At 38.1% G+C, this 25,145-nt stretch overlaps 1 protein-coding gene across 2 annotated transcripts in view; it reads right to left on the bottom strand.

Annotated features, from left to right (window-relative positions):
- ulk4 (unc-51 like kinase 4) overlaps positions 1–25,145 on the bottom strand; it is a 256,347-nt gene that overhangs the window by 213,561 nt on the left and 17,641 nt on the right. For both annotated transcript variants that reach the window (XM_089117516.1, XM_089117518.1), the window contains exons 15-19: positions 23,081–23,274; positions 21,528–21,574; positions 20,398–20,476; positions 11,031–11,138; positions 4,375–4,458 (exon numbers count right to left, since the gene is read on the bottom strand). In XM_089117516.1, coding sequence (XP_088973642.1) covers positions 4,375–4,458; positions 11,031–11,138; positions 20,398–20,476; positions 21,528–21,574; positions 23,081–23,274 — 512 coding nt within the window. The remainder of the gene's footprint in view (positions 1–4,374; positions 4,459–11,030; positions 11,139–20,397; positions 20,477–21,527; positions 21,575–23,080; positions 23,275–25,145) is intronic.

Raw genomic sequence — 25,145 nt, 5'->3', positions numbered from 1 at the left:
CAGAGCTAATAGGGAGGGGATGGAATATGCACAGTATGTGTGTGTGCACGTAATAAATATTTAATGGAAGAGTAGTGTGATGCCCAGTTGCAGCCCAAGGCTCTGCTACACGCCACTTACAGTGAGCACAACCCTTTCATCATCCATGCACACGGAATCGCGCGCGCACACACACACAATCGCGCACGGCTCTTCCAGCTGCAGTCTGACCTGAAAACCTGTCTGCATGCTGCTCTGGCTGTCTTTCTGAATTAAGAGCACTCTCACTCTCGATTGAGCACACAATATTCTCTGGCTAGCTCTGTTACTCTCATCTTCTCGGTGTGTGTTATGCACTTCTTACCCTCCCCCAACCTTCTCCCATCATCACCTCCTGGCCTTTTTTCTCTAATTCTCTATCCCTTCCTCTCTCTCTCTCCCTCCCTCTCTGATGTCTTGTTTCCTGAGCTCAGCTCTCTCTGAATCAGCAGAGGTTCTCAAAACAGGTCAGCACAGCGAGGCATTACAATTACTGCCTACATCAGCCTCACACATGGATTTATTACCGTGCTCGCACGACGCTAATGTTGGGGAATTGGCGGAATTGAATTAACCCCCGTTTCTTTCATGGCTTTCCAGAAGATGTGCCGTTAATGTTTGCGGGCTGTAATTAGCAAGGCAGCGTCGGGAAGTCACACCGGCTTCTGGCTGTTGCCTCGGCTCCAATCGTGTCGCTGTCAGTCTAGACCTGCTTTAGAGGGAGTGATCAACTGCACAGCCTGGTGGCAGTGCTGCTGGGAAGAAAAAGAGAGAGGGAGAGAGTGAGCGAGGGAGTAACAGTGCTGGAGGGCCAGCTCTCTCTCGCTCTGATTACTGAGCCTTATTACTGCAAGGAACTAGACTTGCTTATAAGCTTTGTATCCTAGAATAGAGGTGCATTTTTCTTTCTCTCCCGGGCTTCTTTTCTCTCTAGTTGTGATTACACACTATACTATAAACTTAGACTTATACACTACACGGTTAAGTACATAGTGCATAAGTACATAGTGTATGAATTTTATACAGTTACAGTTTTATACATTCATGCTATTTATACACACTGTAGCACTATTTACGCCACAAAACAGCATCGAATAGTACATAATACGCGAAATTGGGACACACTGCTTAATGTTTAACAGTGTTTGCACTGATATTGATATTCTGATTGATGCTGATAACTATGGTCATGTTATGTTTGACAACCAATAAATGGACGATATCATATGTTATTGTGGCGAGCAGGACGAGGCCGAGTGATGTGAGAGCGAGTGATAATGAGCGACACCTGTGACACGCACCGGTCTCGCATCTGTCGTGGAGGAGCGTAAACATAGAGGAGCAATGACAGTGAAGATCGAGAGAGGAACAGGCCTTATTTCATGTTGCGTTTTGTTTCTTTACTTTCATTTTGTATTAGTTTATTGTATTATTAAAGTGTAGAATGTTCGCCGGTTGCCGCCGAACCCCGTTACAATTATATTATCATATAATATAAAAATTGTTTTGTCAACCTTTGTTATACATATAATTGCATACAGTGGCCGTAAATGTATTTGGACACTTGGGTCATGCATAATCTCTGAATACTAACTGAATGTTGCATTAGATACAAAATATCAAAGTAGCGTCTACAAACAAATTATTCTAGAGTTTTACACCATAACCACAGTTCATAAAATTAACTATGAAAAATTGCTATAAAGTTGGATCCATAAAGTGTCCAAATAACTTGTTTATTTTTAACAAAAATGTCTAAACTTCATAAGCTTCTATTCCATGCCTCATTTCTGTAAAATACATGCTTCTTGGTTTGATATTCTGTAATATAACGCAGACATTTTTAGGTTTGGATTAGGTGTCTAAATACATTCTGCCACTGTATATCACTATATATCAAAAAATGTAAAAGTGTAAATAGTGTATTACTTTTTTTATTTTATTTTTTTATTACTATTTCATAATCAAATTAATTTTACTCATGAGTTGGGTATATACAAGACTGTTTGTGCATGTGGTCCGAAACAGACACACACGTATGCATACACACATTTGTGTGTGTGGCCAGACGTCTTTAATAATACTAAAGGCCAATTCATACAGCACCAACAGACAAAAATGTCGACAGTCACCAGATTATACAGGGCTCCAAGACTAACTTTTTGCTTTGGTTGCACTGGTGAGCCTACTTTTTTATTTAGGTGCACCAGCACACAATTTAGGTGCACTCAAATTTTTCAAGGTCACCTTTTTATCACACTCCATATATTCAAATGTATTATGTAAATGCTTTTAAACAACAATAAGGTGTAGTTTTTTTGTTGTTTTTTTCAAAACACAATTATACTGTACACATACAATACATGACAAATTTTCTCAAGGAAAACAAAACTAATGCTGTAAACTGGGAGTCAGTTGTAGCCCACTATGCTTCATTAGCATACTATAATACTCAATTATAGTACGCTACCTATAGTACGCTACCTCAATCCACTGAATGTTTTAAAAAAAAGGCCTTAAGACATTCCTTTTTAGCAAAGCTTTTGGTACCCTTTAGATGTGTTTTTATTTTTTTATTTATTTATTCCTTTTTTTTAAAGAACTGCTTATCTTTTATTGTTTTTAGCATGTAGCACTTTGAGATCTTTCGATGAAAAGTGCGTTATAAATAAAACTTCTTCTTCTTATTATTATTATTAGATTAATATTGAAGGTAAAATTTACCTGATCTGTTCACAAACACTTAAATTACACTTTTATTTATTTTTATAATAATAAAGTTATATGAAATATAAACATTTAAATGGTGGCATAAAAAATTTTTTTCAAACAACATGCGTTAAATATTGAAAAACATTAAAAAAATTATAATGAATATGTAATATGGTGGATATATTTGGCAAAATGCTCCTCTTAGAGTTAATTTTTCTAGCTAGCTAATGAGTTTATGGTCACTGGATATGTTTTTTTCTGAGGTAAATGTGACGTTCCATTACATTGTTTACAAGCGTTTTACTGATGTCTTTCCACGGTTGAAACACTGACTGAGCGATTCCATGTGAAAGATACGGATTTCGATAAGTTCTATCTTTTAACACAATTTCAGATGCTCGTTCATGTTAATTTTGCGCTGTAACTGGTATTATTAAGGCGGAAGAGAAGATCATGTGCGCTCTGAGCCAGAGCGATCTCACACCACAGCATTAAAAAACCGCGTTGTACTTATGATTTAGCATGTTCAATCTGCAAAAACAAGCTTCGACAGACACCAACATACTCTGACATGGGTAGCACAATGATCCAACAAAACTATCTTTTGTCGACTTGACAAACTGTCTTTTTGTGTGAGCTGGCCAAAAAAAAAAAAAAAAACCCAGATATCAGCCATTGTGTAAAGCCAGTCATTTTGACCAACAACATTTTTGCATGCAATTTACATCAGACAGTCAATGTGAAGTTTAGAAGGTTGCTGACGCATCAAAAACACAAGGCGTTTTTAATGAAAAGAAAACAGTCAGCAGCTGTTGATCATTGCAGGCCATCAGTTCTGAAATACAAATTTGAAATCGACCATGAAAGTTCAATGGAAGAAGATGAACTCCAGGAAGAACTACTTCAAGCAGCTGAGAATCTAAATTTAAACAAAAAGTGATGAGACAAAAAAAAAAAGAAAGAAAAAACCCTCAAATGCTGCCTAAGCAGGTTGGAGAAGAGTGCTAAAATTGGGCACATTCACTAGAGGGCAAAACTTTTGCCAAACGTTGGCAGCTGACCAGCCAGAAAACAACAGTAGCTGAAGAAGCGCCAGAACAGCTAGAGAAACTTTCGCTCCCAACTTTTTCCTTCCGAATGATACTTTATTTCAATGCTGCAGACCAGGGGTTGTCGGCAACACAAGCTGTAACTCCTAAACTGTCTTCTTAATGGCAGATCTTCGCCTGCTAATAAAGGAATAACGAGGGAGTCTGGATGGTGCTCAGTCCCCTGTGGAAGGGAAGCTCTCAGCACTCACAATAAACACAGTCTGTTCAGACTGGAGATGATCAGTTTGATGTCTGTCTCCATGCAGATGGTTCCACTCTCAAACAATGCAGGCCAGCGTGGCTAATTGCTACTGAGACGACTGGAGGTGCCGTTACGTGAGCATTTCTGCTGCAGGTGAGTGAGTGTTTTTGTGTGACAGGACTGACTGACGAACAAGCGTCAAGCGCCCTTGACTCGCGGCATGCGAATAATGCCTAAAAGGGCTGGGGGAGATATATAAGACAGATCCCCCCGCCCCCATGCGCACATATTCACGCACACACTAGTGCGCACACTTACACACAATCTGTGAGGACAGTGTAGCAGTCTTACCCCTTCCCGAAGGCACCTCATTAACACGGTGTAGGCGGCAGCAGGAACGACCCACAATCCTCCTGGGCGCCCTTTCTTCTCTTCCTGCAGGGGAAGGAAAGAGAGTATGAGTGTGTGTGTGTGTGTGTGAGCGAGAGAGAGAGACAACTATTACAGAGACCCAATGGGGGAACAATTAAAAGCAGTAAAATGCAGCCACCATCATAATGAGGCTAAATAAATAAAGTCCTGCGACGGTAAATAAGACGCCAGGCTCAGGCAGGTACAGGAAACACAGCTCAAGTGAGAAGCAATGATCGTGTCAATTAGAGGGAGAAGCGGAGAATGCTGCGAAGCAACATCCCGCTCTCATTTAACTTCTAATGCTTGCGTTCAGGACAGCGCTGAGACTGATCGTCAACATCAACAGCGTCTCGTGAGCAAGACCTTCGTACAAGTCAAGGCCTGATTTGGATTTCTGTTTGTATGTAGCTGCATTATGTTGTGTGCCGTAGGCTGTTAAAAATTTGAATGGAAAAAAATGATTACATTTTATATACGGTAGAAATTTGACAAAATGAAAACCCTCTAAACTATACCCTCTCAAATTAAAATTTTAAGAGTGTAAAAGCTTTATAATTCAAAACAAATAGCTTTCACATAAATTAACTGAAGATTATTAAGTAAACCGTAAGCGAGTTCATTTTGTTTTGTATATTCAAACCGTAATAATCTGCAGACGTCAATATTTTATTTTTCTTTTAAGGATTTTTAAATCATTTTGCATTATAAAAAGCATACATGAGCTCAAGGCGGCATTTACAGTACCAGGTATTTTGCCGCAGTTTGTGCAGTCAATTTAACTCTTCTGTAGTCAATAAGATACACCCTTTACATTTGGAAGAATCGAATGCAATAAACTGATAGTCATTAGTGAGTACATCAATTGTCTTGTTCTTACAGAGAACTTTTCAAACTTTTTCCAGACCATTAAAATTAATTGCCCTGGGATAGCAGCAGAAAAGGGGAAAAACTCTACCCCCCAGTGGCTAATACAATAAACTTTTTTTCCCCCATTAAAAATAGCACCAACTCACTGGCCTCTTTATTTACACTGCAGGTTACTGAGGAAAAGATTGGCATTAAATTCTAATATATGTTTTAATATTAGTATTATTATACATTTTCAGTTTTATATAAAAATATAAATCATTATTATATAAGCCAAACCTGAAAATGCATTTCATTGCATTAGACAATAAAATATCCAAGGGCCATATCCACCATATTTGAAATTATTGATGCTGCTTTGCTGCAATGCATTATGGACCAATTTGTTTGTTATCAGGATGACAAAATGTTTTAAGTTGCATTTTTAAGCTGGTCTGCCTTTGAGGTCTAAAATGCTTGACGGACATCCGATCATTACAGCACAAAGCTTCAGTTTTAATGGTGAAAGATTGGAAAGAAAGTAGCTAAACATGTAATATTACAGTTTGACTACTAAAAATGTTAAATGACCGGCAGTAATGTCAACTGATGCAAAATACTAGACTTTTTTGTATAATTTCAAGATTTTGAATTTATGGTCATCCATGTAAATCATAACTGAATGTGACGAGCAAATAAACATTAAATGGAGTGTTTTGTTGTTTTTTTGTGCTTTTTTTCATATTAGGCATATACTATTAAGAATGTGTAAATATTTTGAAATTAAAAAAAAAATAATGTTTGCAAATTGTAACTTTACAATCAATTCTAATTCAAAAGTTATTTTACCAAAGACCACCATTTAGTTATCTGATATTAAAATATGTACCACACTAAACTAAAAGCCCTATTCAAATAAAGGCAATAATTTGCTGTAGTTATACCTCCTAATTAGGACTGGGCGGTATGCCGATATATATATATATCATGGCGAAAATATAAAGGGATTTTCCTATACCATTTATAATCCGGTATGCAAATACACCCACATAGAACAATATTCCTTAAAGTTATTAACACTTTGGAGTCATAAATAATGTTCATGACAGGTGTTATGTCATGTTTATGACAGTGTTATGTCAGTCTTATCCACACCCCTTCAAATAAAGTGTTACCGAACAGTGAAATAGTGAGTGCGTGCATGCTTTCATGGCTTATCTAGCATCACTCCCATTCATTATGTCATAGAGAGCACAGCCATAGCTTTTCACCTGGACTGCTATTGGAATTCAAGGCGTCAACACACCAATTGCTCACATTACACTAGAACTGAGGAGTAGAGAAAAGTCATTAGATAAAGCCAATCAAGGCCACAGTGTCCCTCACTCTCCCCCCGGGCTCACAGCTAATATGATCAATAAAAGCTGCGTGTGCTGTTGTACTGCATGACCCTGAAAAACACAACCGTACAGGAGATACACACCTAAATAAGCCCAACAAAGCATGTTATCAGCTAACCTCGAGTCCCTTACAGCGATCAATACAGCGATCAGATTAGGATGACCAGATGTCTACAACACAGGACAAATTTTGGCAAAACAGGCCATCTCATCACACTATAGCTGTAATGAGGTAAAATGATGCTGTGATGAGCCGTTTATGGACACCAGAGGCTGTGCTTCATTACACCTTTAGACCTCATTCACAGGCTGCTGAAAATGTGTGATGCTAAAATTCCCCCAACACTGACTTTTATCAAAGCATTGTGTTATAGCTGGCAAATGGAGTGTTGCCATGGCAAATATTAGAGGTAACATGGGTAAATGTGAATAAAAAGTGATACATTTTCAGCAGTGATCTTGAAATTATGTTAAAGGTTACGCATGATGCACCAGACTGCTTGGGTTATGAGGTGGTTCCCATGTTGAGGTTAATGAGGTCTGAGAGGTTGTGTGAAACGCTCCTCATAAGGGAGCTTTTTAAATGTCATGGAATACTCAGAGGGCAAATACTGCCTGTAAGACATTTATGAGAAGCAAACTGAGCTGTATGAAATTTCAGGCCATTGAGCACACGGATCCTTTCTTGGATTGCAATCGAGTGGCTATTCCCCTATTAAGTCAAAGTGGAAGTTGTGAACTTATCAATAATTACTTCAATATAATAGACAGTCTACCTCTTACAGTACCTCTCTAATTGAACCCATGTGAATATTGATATGATATGTGAATTATAGATGATTCTTTAATTAGAGGAACTTTTTGTCCAGGATAATGTTTTTTTTTTTTTGTTTTTTTTTTAATAATACATACATGTATATATATATATATATATATATATATATATATATATATATATATATATATATATATATATATATAATTTTAAAGTGGACTAATTATGCCCTTTTTCAGAGTCCTGAGCATGTATGTGTATATATTAGTCTGTGAATAAGACCAGAGTGTTTTGATTGGTCTTGCTTATATGCTTATATGCTTATTGATCTAGAGAATACCTCATTTTGGAGTGCTTTGAAGATGTGCAGTCCTTTTTCATGCTCAAAAAGAAACATACATACCAAAGAAAGTTGAATATGTAAAAATGTAAAGAAAGCATAGCATGATCCCTATTGATAAGATATGCTTTAAACTTTGTGTCTTTACTTCATTCATTTCATACATTCATTATATAGGGAAGGTCAAAAATTCCCTATATAATGAATAAATGTATAGGGAATGTAAATTTGTTCAATGTAAATTTGCCGTCGGTGTATGAATGAGTGTATGAGTGGGTGAATGTGAGGCAAAAATGTAAAGAGCTTTGGTTGTCATAAGGTTTATGAAAGCGCTATATAAATGTAGTCCATTTACCATAAATACAAATTTACTGTAGATTTTTTTTTTTTGAAAAAAAAAGTATCTATGTAGAAAAAGTACAACTAAATAGTTTTGATATCAAGTTTATAATGATATAATTATTTTTCTACTCTAATTTGTTGTTGAAATATAAACATAGATAAATGGGGGCTATAATAAATTGTTTTCATGACAGAATTATTCCAAAATACACTAAATAATGAAGACAATGTTAAGTAAAAAAATGTAGTATTATGAATCTGTTTTATCTTATCCACAGAATGCCATTGGTAAATGCTAATTAAATGTCAGAGTTTCAATCAATAATTTTGACCCTCCAAAATGGCCAAGAATGAATTTTCGGTTGCCAAAATTTCACTGCATCACAAAAAAAAAAAAAAAAAGTTAAAAATCTTTTAAATATTAAATGTTGTTAATTTTACATTATGGTTTGAGATTTATTAGGTGTCATTACCAAACTGAATAATTAATCAATCAATTGATAGCAAAATATTTTTATAAATTATTTATATCAAATTGAATTTATAATAAGCTATTTGAGTTCAAGCTAATTTGTATACAAGACTTATTCAGCTTAAATACATAAAGACATTTCTACTAACAGACATTTCTCTGCCAAGTACAAAATTGTATTTCAATTCAACAAAGGCATCAGTAAACATTTTCCCAAACACCTCCTTTGAGTGACGCGAATCTGCGGCGATTGGTCAAATGACCCAGTCAGTTGTTATTAGTAAACCGTAGGCAGAGATTGTCGGAAACGGAACACCCATCACCATTAATGGATTATAGCTTGTCAAGTGTTGTATACAGTGTATGAACAAACGTGTCAGAAAAAGTGCACTTTCCACACGGTCCCTTACTCGCGTGTCCGTGAAGAGGAAGCTTTCCCGATGAAACTCACATCGCGGCGGCTTTTGAGGGGCAGTGCTTATTATATAGAGCGAAGTCATATTTGGCTAAGTCGTTTAGGAGGTAATTGCCATTTTTCAGTGAATGTCTGGTGAATATCAAAAACAAAGCTAACTTTACCCCACTTAGAAGCTGCGCGGAGTGTACAAAACGCAAACAACAGAATATAACTATATTGTGCATGCTATAGAAAACATAATAGCAAACATTATTAATATTTCTTACAGATTGTGATTCGGAGGAGGAAGAACCTGATCCATATAGACTGGATACTAAGCCCTCCTTCGGAAACAACCGGCTTGCGAATCAACACATTTGAATTCATTTATATTTTTGAATGCTTCGTCGTTAAAATGATGAGAACACAAGGTTCAGGCTATACTGTTGTGGTATCATTGCAAATATGAACTCTGACCACTGATTCTTCACATGCTCGTCCCTGGGGCAATGAAAACAAGTGGCTGAACTGTCTTTGCAATGTAGAACACAGCGTCTTCTCGACATGATGCTATTCAACTGAAGTATTTGAATGTGTAGACAACAAGTTCCGCCTGCGTGCGCAGTTGTTGGGAGCGGCCAATGAGCTAACGTTTTGTATCTACGTCACGACGAAACATCTCATGACACGTTTCAAAAACAATTCATTTCATATACTCAGACTCGACTCACACTTTTGAAAGACAATAACTTTATATACGGTGCACTTTCAGGTATAAATCTTTGCAGGATGTTTTCATTCCCTTAGAGCTATAGTCCACACTACATGAACAGTCATTTTCAAAAATCCATGATAGCTGCTCTTTAATTATTAAAGTGGACATGCCTTTTGTGTTTAAGAGTAAAAGCTTGAAGAACATAGTCTATTCATGTCTAAGCCCCAGAGCTGAGCTCCTATGTTTTACGAGGACTGAAATGATAGTGTGTCTGCCAGATATTATAACATATGACAAAAACAGTTGTCTAAATTATGCTGCATATTACTCAACAGTTCCTGTGCTGATATCACTACTTGTACAATTTACGGAAATCATAGGCTATAATATTGTGCAGTTGCACGTGATGCAACACTGTCAGAGCCGACAGACTCAAATGTGTGATTTCAGTGCAAAATAATTAGGTCAAAAATTATTTAATATACTGCAAATAGCGCACCATCTTTTATGTTTATTTATAATTTATTTAGGTGGAAAAGGCAAGTAGGCCGTTTTTTTTTTTTTTTTTTTTTGGTTTTTTTTTCGCCTCCCCCCATTGATTTTTAGACTATTTCTAGATGAAATTTCAGGAGTTCAGTCGACCAAGATTTTCTTTGGTTGATTACAGCCCTACTCATTAGCAATCGTGCCATGCTTCATACCACAGTCATGTTAAAAACTCATCCATAAACATTATTAGATCCATCAGTATGACGAGAAGTTCCATAATTCCACTTACAGTATGTGTCATCAACCTACGTCTTTGTTAAAAAAAAAAGTATGTTGTACTTTATGAATAAGGCTGTCAGAGCTATGATCTCTCTATGATCTATGATCTTTTAGTGTTTTGGAGATCTTCTGGTATCCATAGACTTTCTAATGTGATAAAACAATTGGTTCTCTGTAGCTTTAGTAAGAGCTCTTTTGACTTAGCCATATTTGCAACTGAACTTCAGCACCAAAGGCTTAACTCCTAAGCATTACATTATACATTGACATAATCACTTTAATTTGAAACTAAACTGCTAAAGATAAATAAATTAAAAGCTATCTTTAGAAAGGCTTACATTTGTACATTTTCTGGGGGTTGAATAATTCTGATTGCAACAGGATATTTATAGCTAGAAGTACAATAATTATTTTAAAATCATTTGCAATTGATTTTTTTTTAGACAACACAGTTTAAAAAATACCCCCAAGTACATAATTGCCCATATGCCATTTTATTATTTACACCATTTATTGATTATTTTTATTTTTTTTTTACCTGTGTAGCAATGAGATACAGCAGCTCCCCTAGTGGTGGAATCAAACATTGCTTCAATTTGCTGCTCCTGAAGTTCTCTCGGATCAGTTCTGTGAACATGGCCACCGCCTGAGGAGCAAGCCAAACACAACACTTTGTAAGTATGTATAATAAATGAAATTATTTAGTTAATGAAAACCTATGCATGAAATCACAATGGAATCACCCAAAAATTTAAATTCTGTCATCATTTACCCATGTTGTTCCATTCATCTTCACAAGCAAGCACATTTGAGCTGATGTTTACCAAATTACATGAGCTCTGTGTATGTGAGAATAAAAGCCTGAAATTAAATAAGTTCATCTTAAAATGCTTCTATCTCTTCGGAAGACTTGGATGTAACTGCTTAATTCATGTAGATTTCTTTTACAATGCCTGAAAGGCTGAAAATTTGGGGGTTTATTTTTTTGTGTTCCAAAGTTTAAAGAAAAATGTATTGATTTAGAATGACATGGGGGTGATTAAATTATGACTTTTTTTTTTAAAAGCAGTCTGTTTCCATGTGTGTATATATTCCATTAAAATACAACACTGGGCAGGACATTTTTAATATGCAAAAGCTTTTCGCTTTTACCACAGCTGTGAATCATGATTATTTGCTACCTGCTATTTCTGTTTGGTGACAGGTGGCATTAGGGAATGGACATTTTCCTACTATAGAGCATTTGGATGAGTGCAGGGTGAGTCATTAAAACATTTCCCTGCTGTTATGGGTCTGTATTATTTAACAGACCCATATATGGTCTCATCCACAGAGATCAGCCTTTAGCATTCTATTAATCCCATTATCTTCATACTCTCCGAGTGCTTGCATGAGTAAGTATATATGCTTCTATCTCTGCAGTTGTTCCCTCAGTGGGGTGCTATGCAAATGCCCTGTGTATCACGTTTGGCCCAGTGACTGTTCAAGTCTCATAAATGATGACTTTGCAGGGAACAGATGTTGGTGGTTGTGTTGGATGAGTCTTGGCAGAGAGAGATGTGCAGCAACGATTCCTGTTACACAGGAAGAAACAAACAGGGCTAAGCTGTCTTATTCCGCACACCATGCATGCAAAGTAATGCCTGCTCTAGAACGTATCATTATCATCAACACACACACAAACAAACGCAAATTCTCTTCTACAGTATGCTGTTATTATCCATACGCACATAAACATGCTATTCTGCTTTAGAAAACATAATTATCATCAACAAACACAGATGCATATTGAGCCGAGTATTAGAAGGTTTAAGCTGTACAGATGTGGCATGCTGGAGAAGACAGTGGAGCACTGCAGGCTTCTCTCTGGCCTGAAATCAGATACGTTTTTTTTTTTTTTTTTTTTAACTAAGCATCCAGGAACTCAAGGCTGAAGTGACTGAGCTGAATCCTACCTGCGGTCTAGTATGCTAACTATCAAAGATGTGTATTACACAATTATATTTTTGCACTGTGCCACCGGAAAGCAATCCTATCCTTAATATTTAAATAAAGCTAATCCATAACTCTCTCTCTTAGATTTATATGTTTAATCTCCTTGTTCTAGTCACGATTTGCACTTTAATGGGGTCCTATGTTTAAGGAACAGCTGCCTCTGTGTGTATATCTGCATTGCATTAGCACTAATCAACTCTACAGTAAAACACTTGTGTTTGATGTCACTAATGTCACTTTGTCGTGCCATGCATATAAATTAATACACTTCCTATTTATTTATTTTCAGGAGTAGAATGAAATTCAAAGAGAGAGGTTCTCAAATGCTGGTAAGAACAAAGAATGTTCAAACTTAACAAATAGTGTACAGATGAGCTGTAATGTGAAAGAATTATGCAATCTAAGTATTTTTTTTTTAAAGGTGCTGTATGTAACTTTTTCACTCAACTAAAGCATAAAAATATCATAATATGATTGCATATATTGAGGAAACATGCTAAGTTCACATACTCGTTTCTACAGCCAGTTATTTTACTTTGAAATGTGTTTCCAGGCTGGAATGTTTGTTATTGTTTTGGTCTGTGATACTGCACATTGCCAATTTGTCAATATTCATTGCCCTTTGCACTTGTTCCTGTTGCGTGGGCTGAAACTGGCAACCTGCGTGAGCGCCGTCCAGTCTGAGGAGATGGCGGAAACGACGATCTCTGATATGGACTGCAGTACCTCTACATTTCCTCTCTCTCTCTCTCTCTCTCTCTCTCTCTCTCTCTCTCTCTCTCTCTCTCTCTCTCTCTCTCTCTCTCTCTCTCTCTCTCTCTCTCTCTCTCTCTCTCAAAATATCATATAATTACCTAGTTTTGGCATGAAGATGGTGCAGGCTAATAGGTCTAACTCATTTGGTAGCGATCACATCATTATCTACATAGCACAGCTGATTGATTGTTTTTGCATCAGCGACCAATAAGCTGTGACTTATAAATACTGGTATTTTAACAACAATACCGGTATTTATAAGTCACAGCTTATTGGTTCCTGATGTATAGATAATGATGAGATTGTCACATCGCTGTTAGGGGTCTGCAGTGAATTTACAGAATTCCTGCACCTTCCCTAGCTCCACCTGTATAGATCTGCTATGGGGGTTAATTCATGTATGTTACATGTATGTCTTACATGCTCACAGCAATGTCTGTGAATGTATTGGCAGTAGCAAGTCTCAGTACTTGCCATGCAACAGCATCAGATCTATTCCGCCAATACCAAATACTTTAAAATTGCCATATCCATTACAATCTCTATTATCATACCAATTTCCTGGCAGTTGTCATGACAGAATTAAAGTAATGCATATAACTATGAATTTTTAAATTTGTATAAATGAAGAGTTCAGATGCAAAAGCCTCTAAATGCCATTTGAAATTTTCTTCTTTAATGATGATTTTTATCAAACTTGTTTATTTAAGTTCAGTAATTTCACTTAAATAACAATTAATAGGTAATTATCACTGAACTTAATTATACAAGCTTGATAAAAATGATCATTCTAGAAGAAAATTTCAAATGGCACTTAGAGGCTTTTGCATCTGAACTCTTCAAATATTAATTTATTTATACCAGAAAAGTCCAGAAGCATAGTATTGAGGCAGGGGCGAATCCAGGACCGGGTCCGTTTCAGGATCAAAGATATCATCATACCAACGGTCCAAGAGAGACCAGTAAAGAGCTTGAGTACAGGTGGTTCAGGGCAGACCTCAATGATAAGCAGTGTGAGTGAGATGATTATCCAAGTAGATACCTGGATGACAGCCCTAGGGAAGAGGGGCCTACCAGGCAAGTATATGGCCTAAGGTTTCCAACACGGGGTACTCCAAAGGCTGGTCTGGCCTCTGACCTATTTGAGGAGGTGGCTGGGCATCCCAAGAAGCTTCTGCTCCATTGGCTTGTATAGCACAGGTAGCCAGCCGCAGCTGCCAGTGACTTCAGTGGTTGAGGAGTATAAAGCGACAAAGACACGCCAGACCATGATGCTGCAAGACATCAAGGATCAAAGAGTACGCCAAGCAGGTATTGTCATCAGGACAGGTCATAAATTGTCAGCCAGCAGAGCCCTGACGGAGGCTGAGGATTGACCGCATCATGCAGGATCGACCATATCATTGGAACAGAAGCTCTGGGTTGCTCCACCAGAACGAGCGGGAAAAAAAGCTGTCCGAAAAGAACAGTGCGACATTGTGCAGAGGGAGGTCCGTAAAGCAGAGGAGGAAACCAGGCATGCCAAGGCTGTTGCCATGAAAAAACAGGAAGGCTGGACAAGGTAGGAGGGTGAACGAGAAAGGGCCCTTATGTGGCAGGACAACTAGACCATGGAAGGATTTCAGATAAAGTTATTGATGTGTTCTGTCTACGATGTCCTGACAACTCCATCAAACCTCCATATTTTAGCAGAGATAGTTTTAGACTCCATCAAACCTCACTAGCTGCACGCTGTGTGGAAAGCCAGCCAATCTTGAGCATGTCCTTTCAGCATGCCAGTCAAGCTTGGCAGACGGGAAATTCCGGTGGCGTCATGATAAGATCCTGTCTCGGATGGCGGATGGTGTAGAACAGGCAAGGAAGAAGGTTAAACAACTTTCCGATGGGTACCACTTTATCCATTTCGTCAGGACAGGAGAGCACTGAAGCAGGACGGAGGAGAAGAGGAGTCCTGGCCCCAGCAAATAACTGAGAGATGTGGGTAGACCTGAAGAAGTAGCTCAAATTCCCAGAGGAGATAGCACACACTAGCCTCAGACCAGATGTTGTCCTCTGGTCTACAGGTACCAAGCAGGTGTTCCTCATAGAGTTAACAGTACTGTGGGAAGAGATGATGGAGGAGGCACATGAGCACGAGCTGAAAAAAATCTCAAGGCATTATCCTCGTGAGCCAACAAAAAGGTTGGAAGGCCTGGAATCTACCAGTAGAGGTCGGCTGCAGAGGTTTTGCTGGACAGTCGCTCTGGAGAACGCTTGGACTGTTGGGGATTGAAGGGATGGCCAGGAAATAGCTGATAGGCAATGTCACCAAACAGGTGGAAACAGCATCTAATTGGATTTGGATACAGCGGGAGGTGCGATGGCAGAGCCAACCTGTTAAAGGACTAAAAACAGTATAGAGTTGGGTGGTGGTCAGCAGGGGATCTGCTGTCCAGCCCTCCCAAGGTAGGCTTGTGGGCTTAAATCGATGAAACACCAAGGAAGGGGAGTGCCCACCTGACGACCGGCTATAGCCACCAAACTCTTGAGAGATGTAGCCAAGTTTTGAGCTGGCCCAGGGTGAAGGATGTTGCTTGAAAGGAGGAGAGAGAGCAATGCCACTGGCTCACCGATGGGGCAGGGCAGAGTACCTGTAAAGGTGGGCCAGTTGCGATGATCACACGATGGCATATTTTGCATATTCATTCATCTGTTTTTAATTTGTGTTATTTTATCACTTGATGAATTATTTTACACTATTATTCTTACTCTTTGTCCAGAGTTCCATTTATCTAGCGAGTAGCTCTAAATCAGTAAAAGTACCCAAATTAAGAAACTACCAAAGTTAATCTGAATCAACATCCACTGACAATGTCAGTGTTCATGTTATTCATGCCTCAGTTTAAAGGGTTAGTTCACCCAAAAATGAAAATTAAGTCATTAATTACTCACCCCAATGCTGTACCAACCCCGTAAGACCTTCGTTCGTCTTCGGAACACAAATGAAGATATTTTTGATTAAATTTGAGAGCTGTATAACTACCACATTGGCTGCCTAAGGGACTGCCTCTTGACGGCCCAGAAAGTCATCAAGTTATCAAGCGACGCAAATACTTTTTGTGCGAAAAAACAAACAAAAATAACGAGTTTATTCGACTATTTCTTTTCTTCCTTGTAGGCCAGAAACGAGACTTCCTTAGATTTCCACGACGCATGCGCGAGAATTGCGATCTGAAGTAGTGTAAGCTGGTGTAAGCAGATCGCAATTCTCGCGCATGCGTCGTGGAAATCTAAGGAAGTCTCGTTTCTGGCCTACAAGGAAGAAAAGAAATAGTCGAATAAACTCGTTATTTTTGTTTGTTTTTTCGCACAAAAAGTATTCGCGTCGCTTGATAAACATATAGTTGAGCCACGGTAGTCACTTGGGATATTTAAACATTTTCTTCATTGACTTTCTGAGCCATCAAGAGGCAGTCCCTTAGGCAGCCAATGTGGTAGTTATACAGCTCTCAAATTTAATCAAAAATATCTTCATTTGTGTTCCGAAGACGAACGAAGGTCTTACGGGGTTGGTAGAGCATGGGGGTGAGTAATTAATGACTTAATTATCATTTTTGGGTGAACTAACCCTTTAATATGTTTCTAAAATCTCTCTAATAATTATGTAAATATTAATGTGGGAGTAAAAAGATGATGGAGAATTTTATCAGCCAGCATATTTTTTTCCCTACAACAAATTAAAAACTTATATTAGGAGTTTGTCTGGAAGTATTCCAACTTCACTATTTTCTACAAAGCCAAAGGGGAAATAAAGAGTCACACCAAAAAACAGATTTAAAATTCAGATTCCTAAACAACACCATCGACAATGTGAGACAAAGGACACGAGAAGCGGCAAGTTACCATGGAGGACGTATTGGGAGATGCAGATCTAATCAACTGAAGCTCAGAGAATCAATATCATTCCCTGAGTCAGTCAGACAAATGCAGTCAAAGTCATGTCAAATGCAGTCTTAGACATCCAGCGGACAGAGCGAGGGAGAAACAGAGTGCCCTTGATACTCTCTCACTGGTTTCCAATCGCACTGATACTCTTGTGTGCCACTTAAAATTCAACTCTGAAATATTCACTCCCTCCGGCACAAGACGCTGCAGATGCCTTTATGCACTGACAGAATCTGGATTTTTAATACATTTCTCTATGAAATATATATATATGGAAGAAGTAACTTTAAAATGACTTTCCAGAAAATGGTTTACCATCAAATAAATAAAGTAGTGAAAAAAAAAACCCCAAACTGGTTCATCCCTGTGGTACCTCCTTCAGATGGCTCTACTGTCATTCTTAGCAGTGTGTAATGGGATTGGTCAGGGGGAACAGTCAGCCTCTTCTGAGAGTAACTCTGAATTTAGGCTAGGGGCACGGGGGATTGCCGGTGCCAAGGACAATGATTAATTTACCAGTTCATTAGACTAGTGCTCAAGTATTCATGGCGAACACAGACACAGAGGGTTTTAGGGAGGATTAGAGAACGAATCGAAACGTCAGCGGGAGAAAGACCAAGTGTTTTTGGGGTAGATGTAGAGAGAAAGAGAGAGCACCAAAAGCAAACTTCCCTGAGAAGAGACTTTTCGGCTCTACCTGTAATTCTGTAATTTCCTTCCTCCTGCATCAAGCCCCTGTGCGACATTTCTATTTATAGAAGCTTTTATCGTTGCCATGACGATGAATTAGACCAAGTTTCTTTTAGATGATGGATACTGCCTTTGAGTGAAACTTACTCATGTGGATCCACTTACTGCTAAGCTTCCAGCTCCCACAAACAACAAGCATTACAACTCGAAATCAATATTGTGACAATTATAAAACAGAGTTCTCAAGAAAGATTTACAATTATGGCTGTAAAACACAATAAAACATCTTTTTTTTTTTTAAACAGCGACGTTATCACCTTGTTACTAATAATTCTGTTAATTGTTTTGTGTTTGTAGGTACAAAATCTCCAGCTAATTCACAACACATTCGTACCAACATGAATCTGTTCTTAACACCGTTCTGATGTTAGTGAATTTGGAGTATTCTAAAAGATTGGCAACATGTAAAAGGTTAGTCATTTGCATAAAACAAACCCAAACATCTCCATAAGGGCCTTCCTTACATCCTTTCATCACTTCGCCTGATCCTCAAGCAACTAGTGTCAATCTCACCAGATCTCACGCTTTTCTTACTCTTTAACTGTATATGATGGAAGGTTACAGATGAAATGAAACTGATATATGGATTATATAATATTAATGCAAGATACTTCAATATAATTTTAGTTGGGTTAGGATGATATATAACATTGTACACACAGACAGTTCACACACAAACTTATGCATACACATGCATGCTTAATTTGAGCCAAAGCACAATTCTATGTAATGATCAATTAATGATTCTGAATGTTTCTGTCTGTGCCCAAGCTCTTGCTTATAAAGTGCCCACCTCAAAAAACACAAGAAAAGATATATTTTTGTGGGTAAATATTTCACCCTGATGGTGGTTTGTTCAGATGGCCACATATCAAATATGTATCTGAATTTAAAACCACATTTGTACAGTAATTGACTGCAAAAAGGATGAATCGGATGCCAAAAAAAAATAATCTTGATTTTCGTTAACACGTGTGTAACAATATCCGACCCGTCAGATTTTTTGTGCCAGTGTAAACTCAGCCTTTGATAATTTGAGCAAATTTTAGACCACAAATACCTTTAACTTTTCTTGTAGCTCAAACAGTAGACTAGAGCGTCATGTATTTTTTTTTTTTTTTTTTTTTTTTTTTTTGCTGTGGTATAGCTTTTTATCTGTTTTAGGTCTCTTGATTTGTTTTATTTGTACTGTATGCTTTGTATAAATAATGTATTTTATGTTTTGTTTTTGTTTTTTATTTATCTATCTGTACTGTCCACTTCGGTTATTTTAAAGTGCTTTATAAATAAAGTTTGATTGACTGATTGATTGATCAGGCTAGTGCCAGGCAAGTACAGTGCGTTCAATGGATTGTACTGTTGTTTAACAAGATGCCTATTGTTCAGCTGATGAAATGTATTTCCCAAAATGGAAAAAAAAAAAAAAAAAAAACTTCAGTAGACAAAAACAGTTTTGCTTGTAGTGAGTTGAGAAAATTACGTGATCTAGGACTTTTATATAGTGCGTGCCATTGTAAAGGCTGCAAGTTTATCCCTCACAGCCTCGTTGTCATCCACGTTGAATTCAATATGGCATCTACCCTGACTAAGATCTATTGTTTTTATTTGTCATGCATCCCTTAGTAATGCGGCACATGAGGTTTTGTTGGAAATGATACGCAAGTTTGGTAGTGTGATCCCCAGTTTGTTTTTACTGTACCCATTTACAAAATCGGCAAATGTATGATGCAAAATCTGTTCAGACTTGAGTTCAATTTATTATCTAAGAAGGCCCTCTAGAGTTCAGAAGAACCATAAGAAAGCAGCTCTCCTTTTCTCTCACCAAAGTGAAGCACTAAAAGAAATCGCCATGACAGGATCGGCCGCTCAGACACAAAACCCCTGTAGAGAACAGGGGATAGAGTCCATCAGCCTGAGCACTTCTTCAATACCGACCCACTGAGCCCAGAGAAGCAAGAAGGAAGAAGCTGCAAAGTTTAAGCTTGTATTGTGTAAAACGGCAAAAAACTCAAGCCTTGCTAGATTACGACGGACGGCCATTTTGTGCCGCTGCCTATACGCAGAGCCTGGGTGGTACGAGAAATTCTCCATGAACAAAAAGCTGAAGAACTTGGTAGAGGAACGGAAGACAAACCTGTCTAAAATCGAGGATTCGGGTGGAAGAATTTGTTTTTGGTTAGCCACAATGCATCTGTGCAGCGCTTTGATGATAAGTGAAAGCTTTTTTAAACCTGTTTGGATGAGATGTCGGTCCTCTTTGTATTTGAAAAGGCTGGGATAGAGACGTAAAAAGCTTATTTCACCTGGCTTTTACTGGATTTCAAGTGTTTTGGATTGAGAGCTGAGAAATCATTTTGTGTTAGTATTTTTTCCTCTTGAGTAGTAGATGAGAATACAGCAATGCTACAGTGACACCTGCTGGTTGCCCACTGTTGTTTTAATGTTTAATGTCCACCATGCTTCAAAAACACAAGTCTCACCTCTGTGACAGGAACGTCGTCTCCGAGCTCTGTGCAGTGGGAGGCCAGCAGGCCGATCACTCTCATCACTTTGCTCCTTCTAAAACACAAATTAAAACAATCAAATGACTCTCATCCAGCTGTTTCATTATAGCTGTTCTACTTTGATAAAAAATCTGACATTTAATTCCATCTTTTAAATATATAAATGGAATCTTTTTTACTTTGAACTTTCTCCTGTTTTTTTTTTTTTTTAAGAATAGCGATACATCAATATGGTTTCAGGATTGGTTCAGGAGTTTGATGATATGAATACAATGTTATTCTGATTCCCACTCTGCCTAGATTACATAATGAATAAATACATCTTTTCAACTGTATAATACTTAAATTTGTATCAGTGTTCACCATCATATCATTGTTGGCTGTCAGACGTTCAGCTTTGCCATCACAGGAATAAATTAAACATTAAAGTAGTAGATTAAATAAGAGTTAACTATAAAAATAGTTATTTTAATACGCAATAATATTTCACAATATTAATGCTTTTACTGAAGTCCGGATCAAATAAATACAGCCTGTGTGAGAATTAAAGACTTCTTTCAAAAACATTTATTTTATAAACAAACCAACCCAAACTTTTGAATGGTTTTGTATATAAAATGTTTGAATGGTATTGAATATAACATTATTGTATAGATTGATGATTTAAATATGAGATGTGGGGTGTTTACAGTGTTCAATGCTGGTTTTCACAGTCATTTAAAACTAAAGTGGTTCTGTCTGTTGCTTGGTGACTGTAGAGGCTGTAATCATGTGAGGGGCCAGTGAGACACATGCCTGTCATTCCTTCCACTCAGAGTCAAAGGGACAGAGAAGAGAAAGACAGCCATTGCATTTCTGTGAGCAGACATTCCAAGGATGTCACAAATAGTGTCATCTGAGAATACTACTAGTTACAGTGATCCAGCAAATGTATGTAGGATTTTAAATGTATATGATTGATTAAGTGAAATCAATAAAACAAAAAAAGAGTTTATGTCCTTGTAATAAATTAAAAGTTTATTTTTTGTTGTTGTTTTGCTTTGTTTTTTGTTTGTTTGTTTTTTTCAAAAAAGGATGATAATTATGTACTGAAGGGTGAAACTTACATATCCCAGTTCGGAGCATGTCGCATCTGTTGGATCAGCACAGGGAACTGTGTCAGAAACGGGGGGGGGGGGGGGGGGGGAGTCACAATTTGAAATTTGTCTCAATATATTTTCATTTTATTGAATCAGAGCCAGTGAGGTTTTTTTTAAGAGCGCTCTTAACAGCATGGTTTTGCAGCATTATAATTTGGTTGCACTTTTTTTTACAGTACATCCACTTATGTATATTACCTAAGAAACTACATGGAAATTAACATGGATTAGGGTAAGTTCAGGGTTAGTTATTACCCAGTTAATTAGAGGACTGTACAAAATAAATCCCTCCCTGTAATTTTATAATATACTTTTATTTTTTTCTGCCTTTGACATCAGAGCTCAGGACAATCGAGTGCATATGTGCCATGAGCCAATCAGTGCTCTCATCGCATCAAGAAATTATTTTCAGTGGCTCCAAAGTGACTGGTCACATGGCATGGTGATTGGCTCTAAAAAAAACCTGTATCCGGAGTGCTCAAGTAATTTCCGTTAGATGAATGGAAATGCTAATGGTGGTGAGACACCTAGTGGCCAGAGGAGGAATGTACTGGTGTACAGGCTACTGTGACAACAAATTATACTTAAAAATGACCAAAATGTTCAAATCCAAACTAGAAATGTTTACTATCTGATTTATATTGGCTTAAAGTTTCAGTATTATTATGAAATGAACACTTTAGGTACCACATAAATCTAATACATTAAGAATCTATGAAGTTCCTCTGATTACATTTTCCATTGATGAAAGCAAAAGGAAGAGGAAGCTCATTTTCTGACTGAGGCGAGGACGACAGCAGACACCCATTCCTCAGCTGACACACCATTGTTCAACTTCCCTCATTAGATGATCTACACTTCCAACCACTCAATAATATCACAAAAGAAAAGTGTGATTTGCACCACATGGAATGGTTACCGATTAAAAGGTTAACCAAGTCCTATTCAAATTATTTTTATTAAAAAAAATATATATTTATTCATGAATCTAATTTAAAATGAAAACATGATGAGGGTATGCAGAACATTTCTTTAGTTTCAGTGAGAGCAGTTGTTGGAGTGTGTGGCTTTAAAGGTTAGTTCCAGTAGTGAGGGAAGTGAATACATAGGGATGTGCCGATTTTCCAACAATTTAATAAACTTGTGACAACACTATATTACCAATTACACTGCATATTTTAAGAAAAGGTGTGTCAATGACGCTCAGATTCTGAAGTACTTATTTGTATCTTTAATGTTAGATCTTTCCTTTCCTTGAAACAAACCAGATGCTTAATTTTGAATCATTATTACTCTTAATAAAAAAAAAAATGTTGTGTACTTTGAAATTTGTGTACTAAGCAGCATACATTTGTGTACATAAGTCAGCTGCTCATTGTCCCAAAGTAAACCCTTTTAGGCTGATTCAAGATCAGGGTGAAATGGGACACCTGATCACCCTGTCAGGGTTTAATTTGTGATAATGACCATGTGACTGTAGATTATCTCTTTCAACAGCATGTGTTTCAGATGTGTCTTACCAGCTGTGAGTGTAAAAGATGTGTGGCCACCTCACTGTGGTTACAGACAGAGCAGAGGTAACACAGTAAGTTGAGTTTGGTGCGTGGTGCTGTGGCGTTGGTTGATCCGGGCCGGTCCACTGACTCCAGAACAGCACACACCTGCTGTAAAAACTGAGACCAGTCCTCTGAGTTCAGACACGACAACCGTTCAGCTGAAAGAGAGAGAGAGAGAAAGAGAATCTATACTATATATTATTCCACAAACCAGGGTTATTAAATACTAAGTGTGCTTTCACACTAGCACTTTTGGTGAGCAACCAGGGTTCAACTGACATCAGAGTTCTGTTCAATTGGATGATGTGATTGTGAACGCTGTTTTCCGAACTCGGGTGCGCACACCCGCAAACCAGACCAGAGTTCGCTTAAAAAGGGTGGTCTGAAGTACGGTTCATGTGAACTCCAGTACGGTTCGCTGCTGATATGAATCTAAACATACAAAATCGGGGAAGGGAACCGCTATTAATGATGTATGATTTGATAGAAATGTGTGTTTCACTCCCTTTCCTGATGAGTGTGACTGCCGTTCTGCAAACATAGAGCTGTATATCTAATTTCTGCTTGCGCTCAGCATTCTTTAGACCATTTGCAGTGCGTTCGCGGCAGGTATACACAAGTGCCGTTACTAATACTAAAGCTTTGGAAAAAAAGTCAATGGTTCATATATATATATATACATATATATATATATATATATATACACTCACCGGCCACTTTATTAGGTACCCCATGTTAGTAACGGGTTGGACCCCTTTTGCCTTCAGAACTGCCTCAATTCTTCGTGGCATAGATTCAACAAGGTGCTGGAAGCATTCCTCAGGGAGTTTGGTCCATATTGACATGATGGCATCATACAGTTGCCGCAGATTTGTCGGCTGCACATCCATGATGCGAATCTCCCGTTCCACCACATCCCAAAGATGCTCTATTGGATTGAGATCTGGTGACTGTGGAAGCCATTTGAGTACAGCGAACTCATTGTCATGTTCAAGAAACCAGTCTGAGATGATTCCAGCTTTATGACATGGCGCATTATCCTGCTGAAAGTAGCCATCAGAAGTTGGGTACATTGTGGTCATAAAGGGATGGACATGGTCAGCAACAATACTCAGGTAGGCTGTGGCGTTGCAACGATGCTCAATTGGTACCAAGGGGCCCAAAGAGTGCCAAGAAAATATTCCCCACACCATGACACCACCACCACCAGCCTGAACCGCTGATACAAGGCAGGATGGATCCATGCTTTCATGTTGTAGACGCCAAATTCTGACCCTACCATCCGAATGTCGCAGCAGAAATCGAGACTCATCAGACGGCAACGTTTTTCCAATCTTCTATTGTCCAATTTCGATGAGCTTGTGCAAATTGTAGCCTCAGTTTCCTGTTCTTAGCTGAAAGGAGTGGCACCCGGTGTGGTCTTCTGCTGCTGTAGCCCATCTGCCTCAAAGTTCGACGTACTGTGCGTTCAGAGATGCTCTTCTGCCCACCTTGGTTGTAACGGGTGGTTATTTGAGTCACTGTTGCCCTTCTATCAGCTCGAACCAGTCTGGCCATTCTCCTCTGACCTCTGGCATCAACAAGGCATTTCCGCCCACAGAACTGCCGCTCACTGGATGTTTTTTCTTTTTCGGACCATTCTCTGTAAACCCTAGAGATGGTTGTGCATGAAAATCCCAGTAGATTAGCAGTTTCTGAAATACTCAGACCAGCCCTTCTGGCACCAACAATCATGCCACGTTCAAAGTCACTCAAATCACCTTTCTTCCCCATACTGATGCTCGGTTTGAACTGCAGGAGATTGTCTTGACCATGTCTACATGCCTAAATGCACTGAGTTGCCGACATGTGATTGGCTGCTTAGAAATTAAGTGTTAACGAGCAGTTGGACAGGTGTACCTAATAAAGTGGCCGGTGAGTGTATATATATATATAAATAAAAATTTATATATATAAATATATAAAAACGTGAGTTTTAATTCAGCTAGTTACTAAGGAAACACTTCTAATTTTCAGTTAGTTTTATTTG

This window comes from Pimephales promelas, chromosome 12 (genome assembly GCF_988280905.1).
Source record: "Pimephales promelas chromosome 12, fPimPro1.hap1.1, whole genome shotgun sequence".
Taxonomy (NCBI): domain Eukaryota; kingdom Metazoa; phylum Chordata; class Actinopteri; order Cypriniformes; family Leuciscidae; genus Pimephales; species Pimephales promelas.
This window is presented reverse-complemented; position numbering and strand designations above follow the sequence as displayed.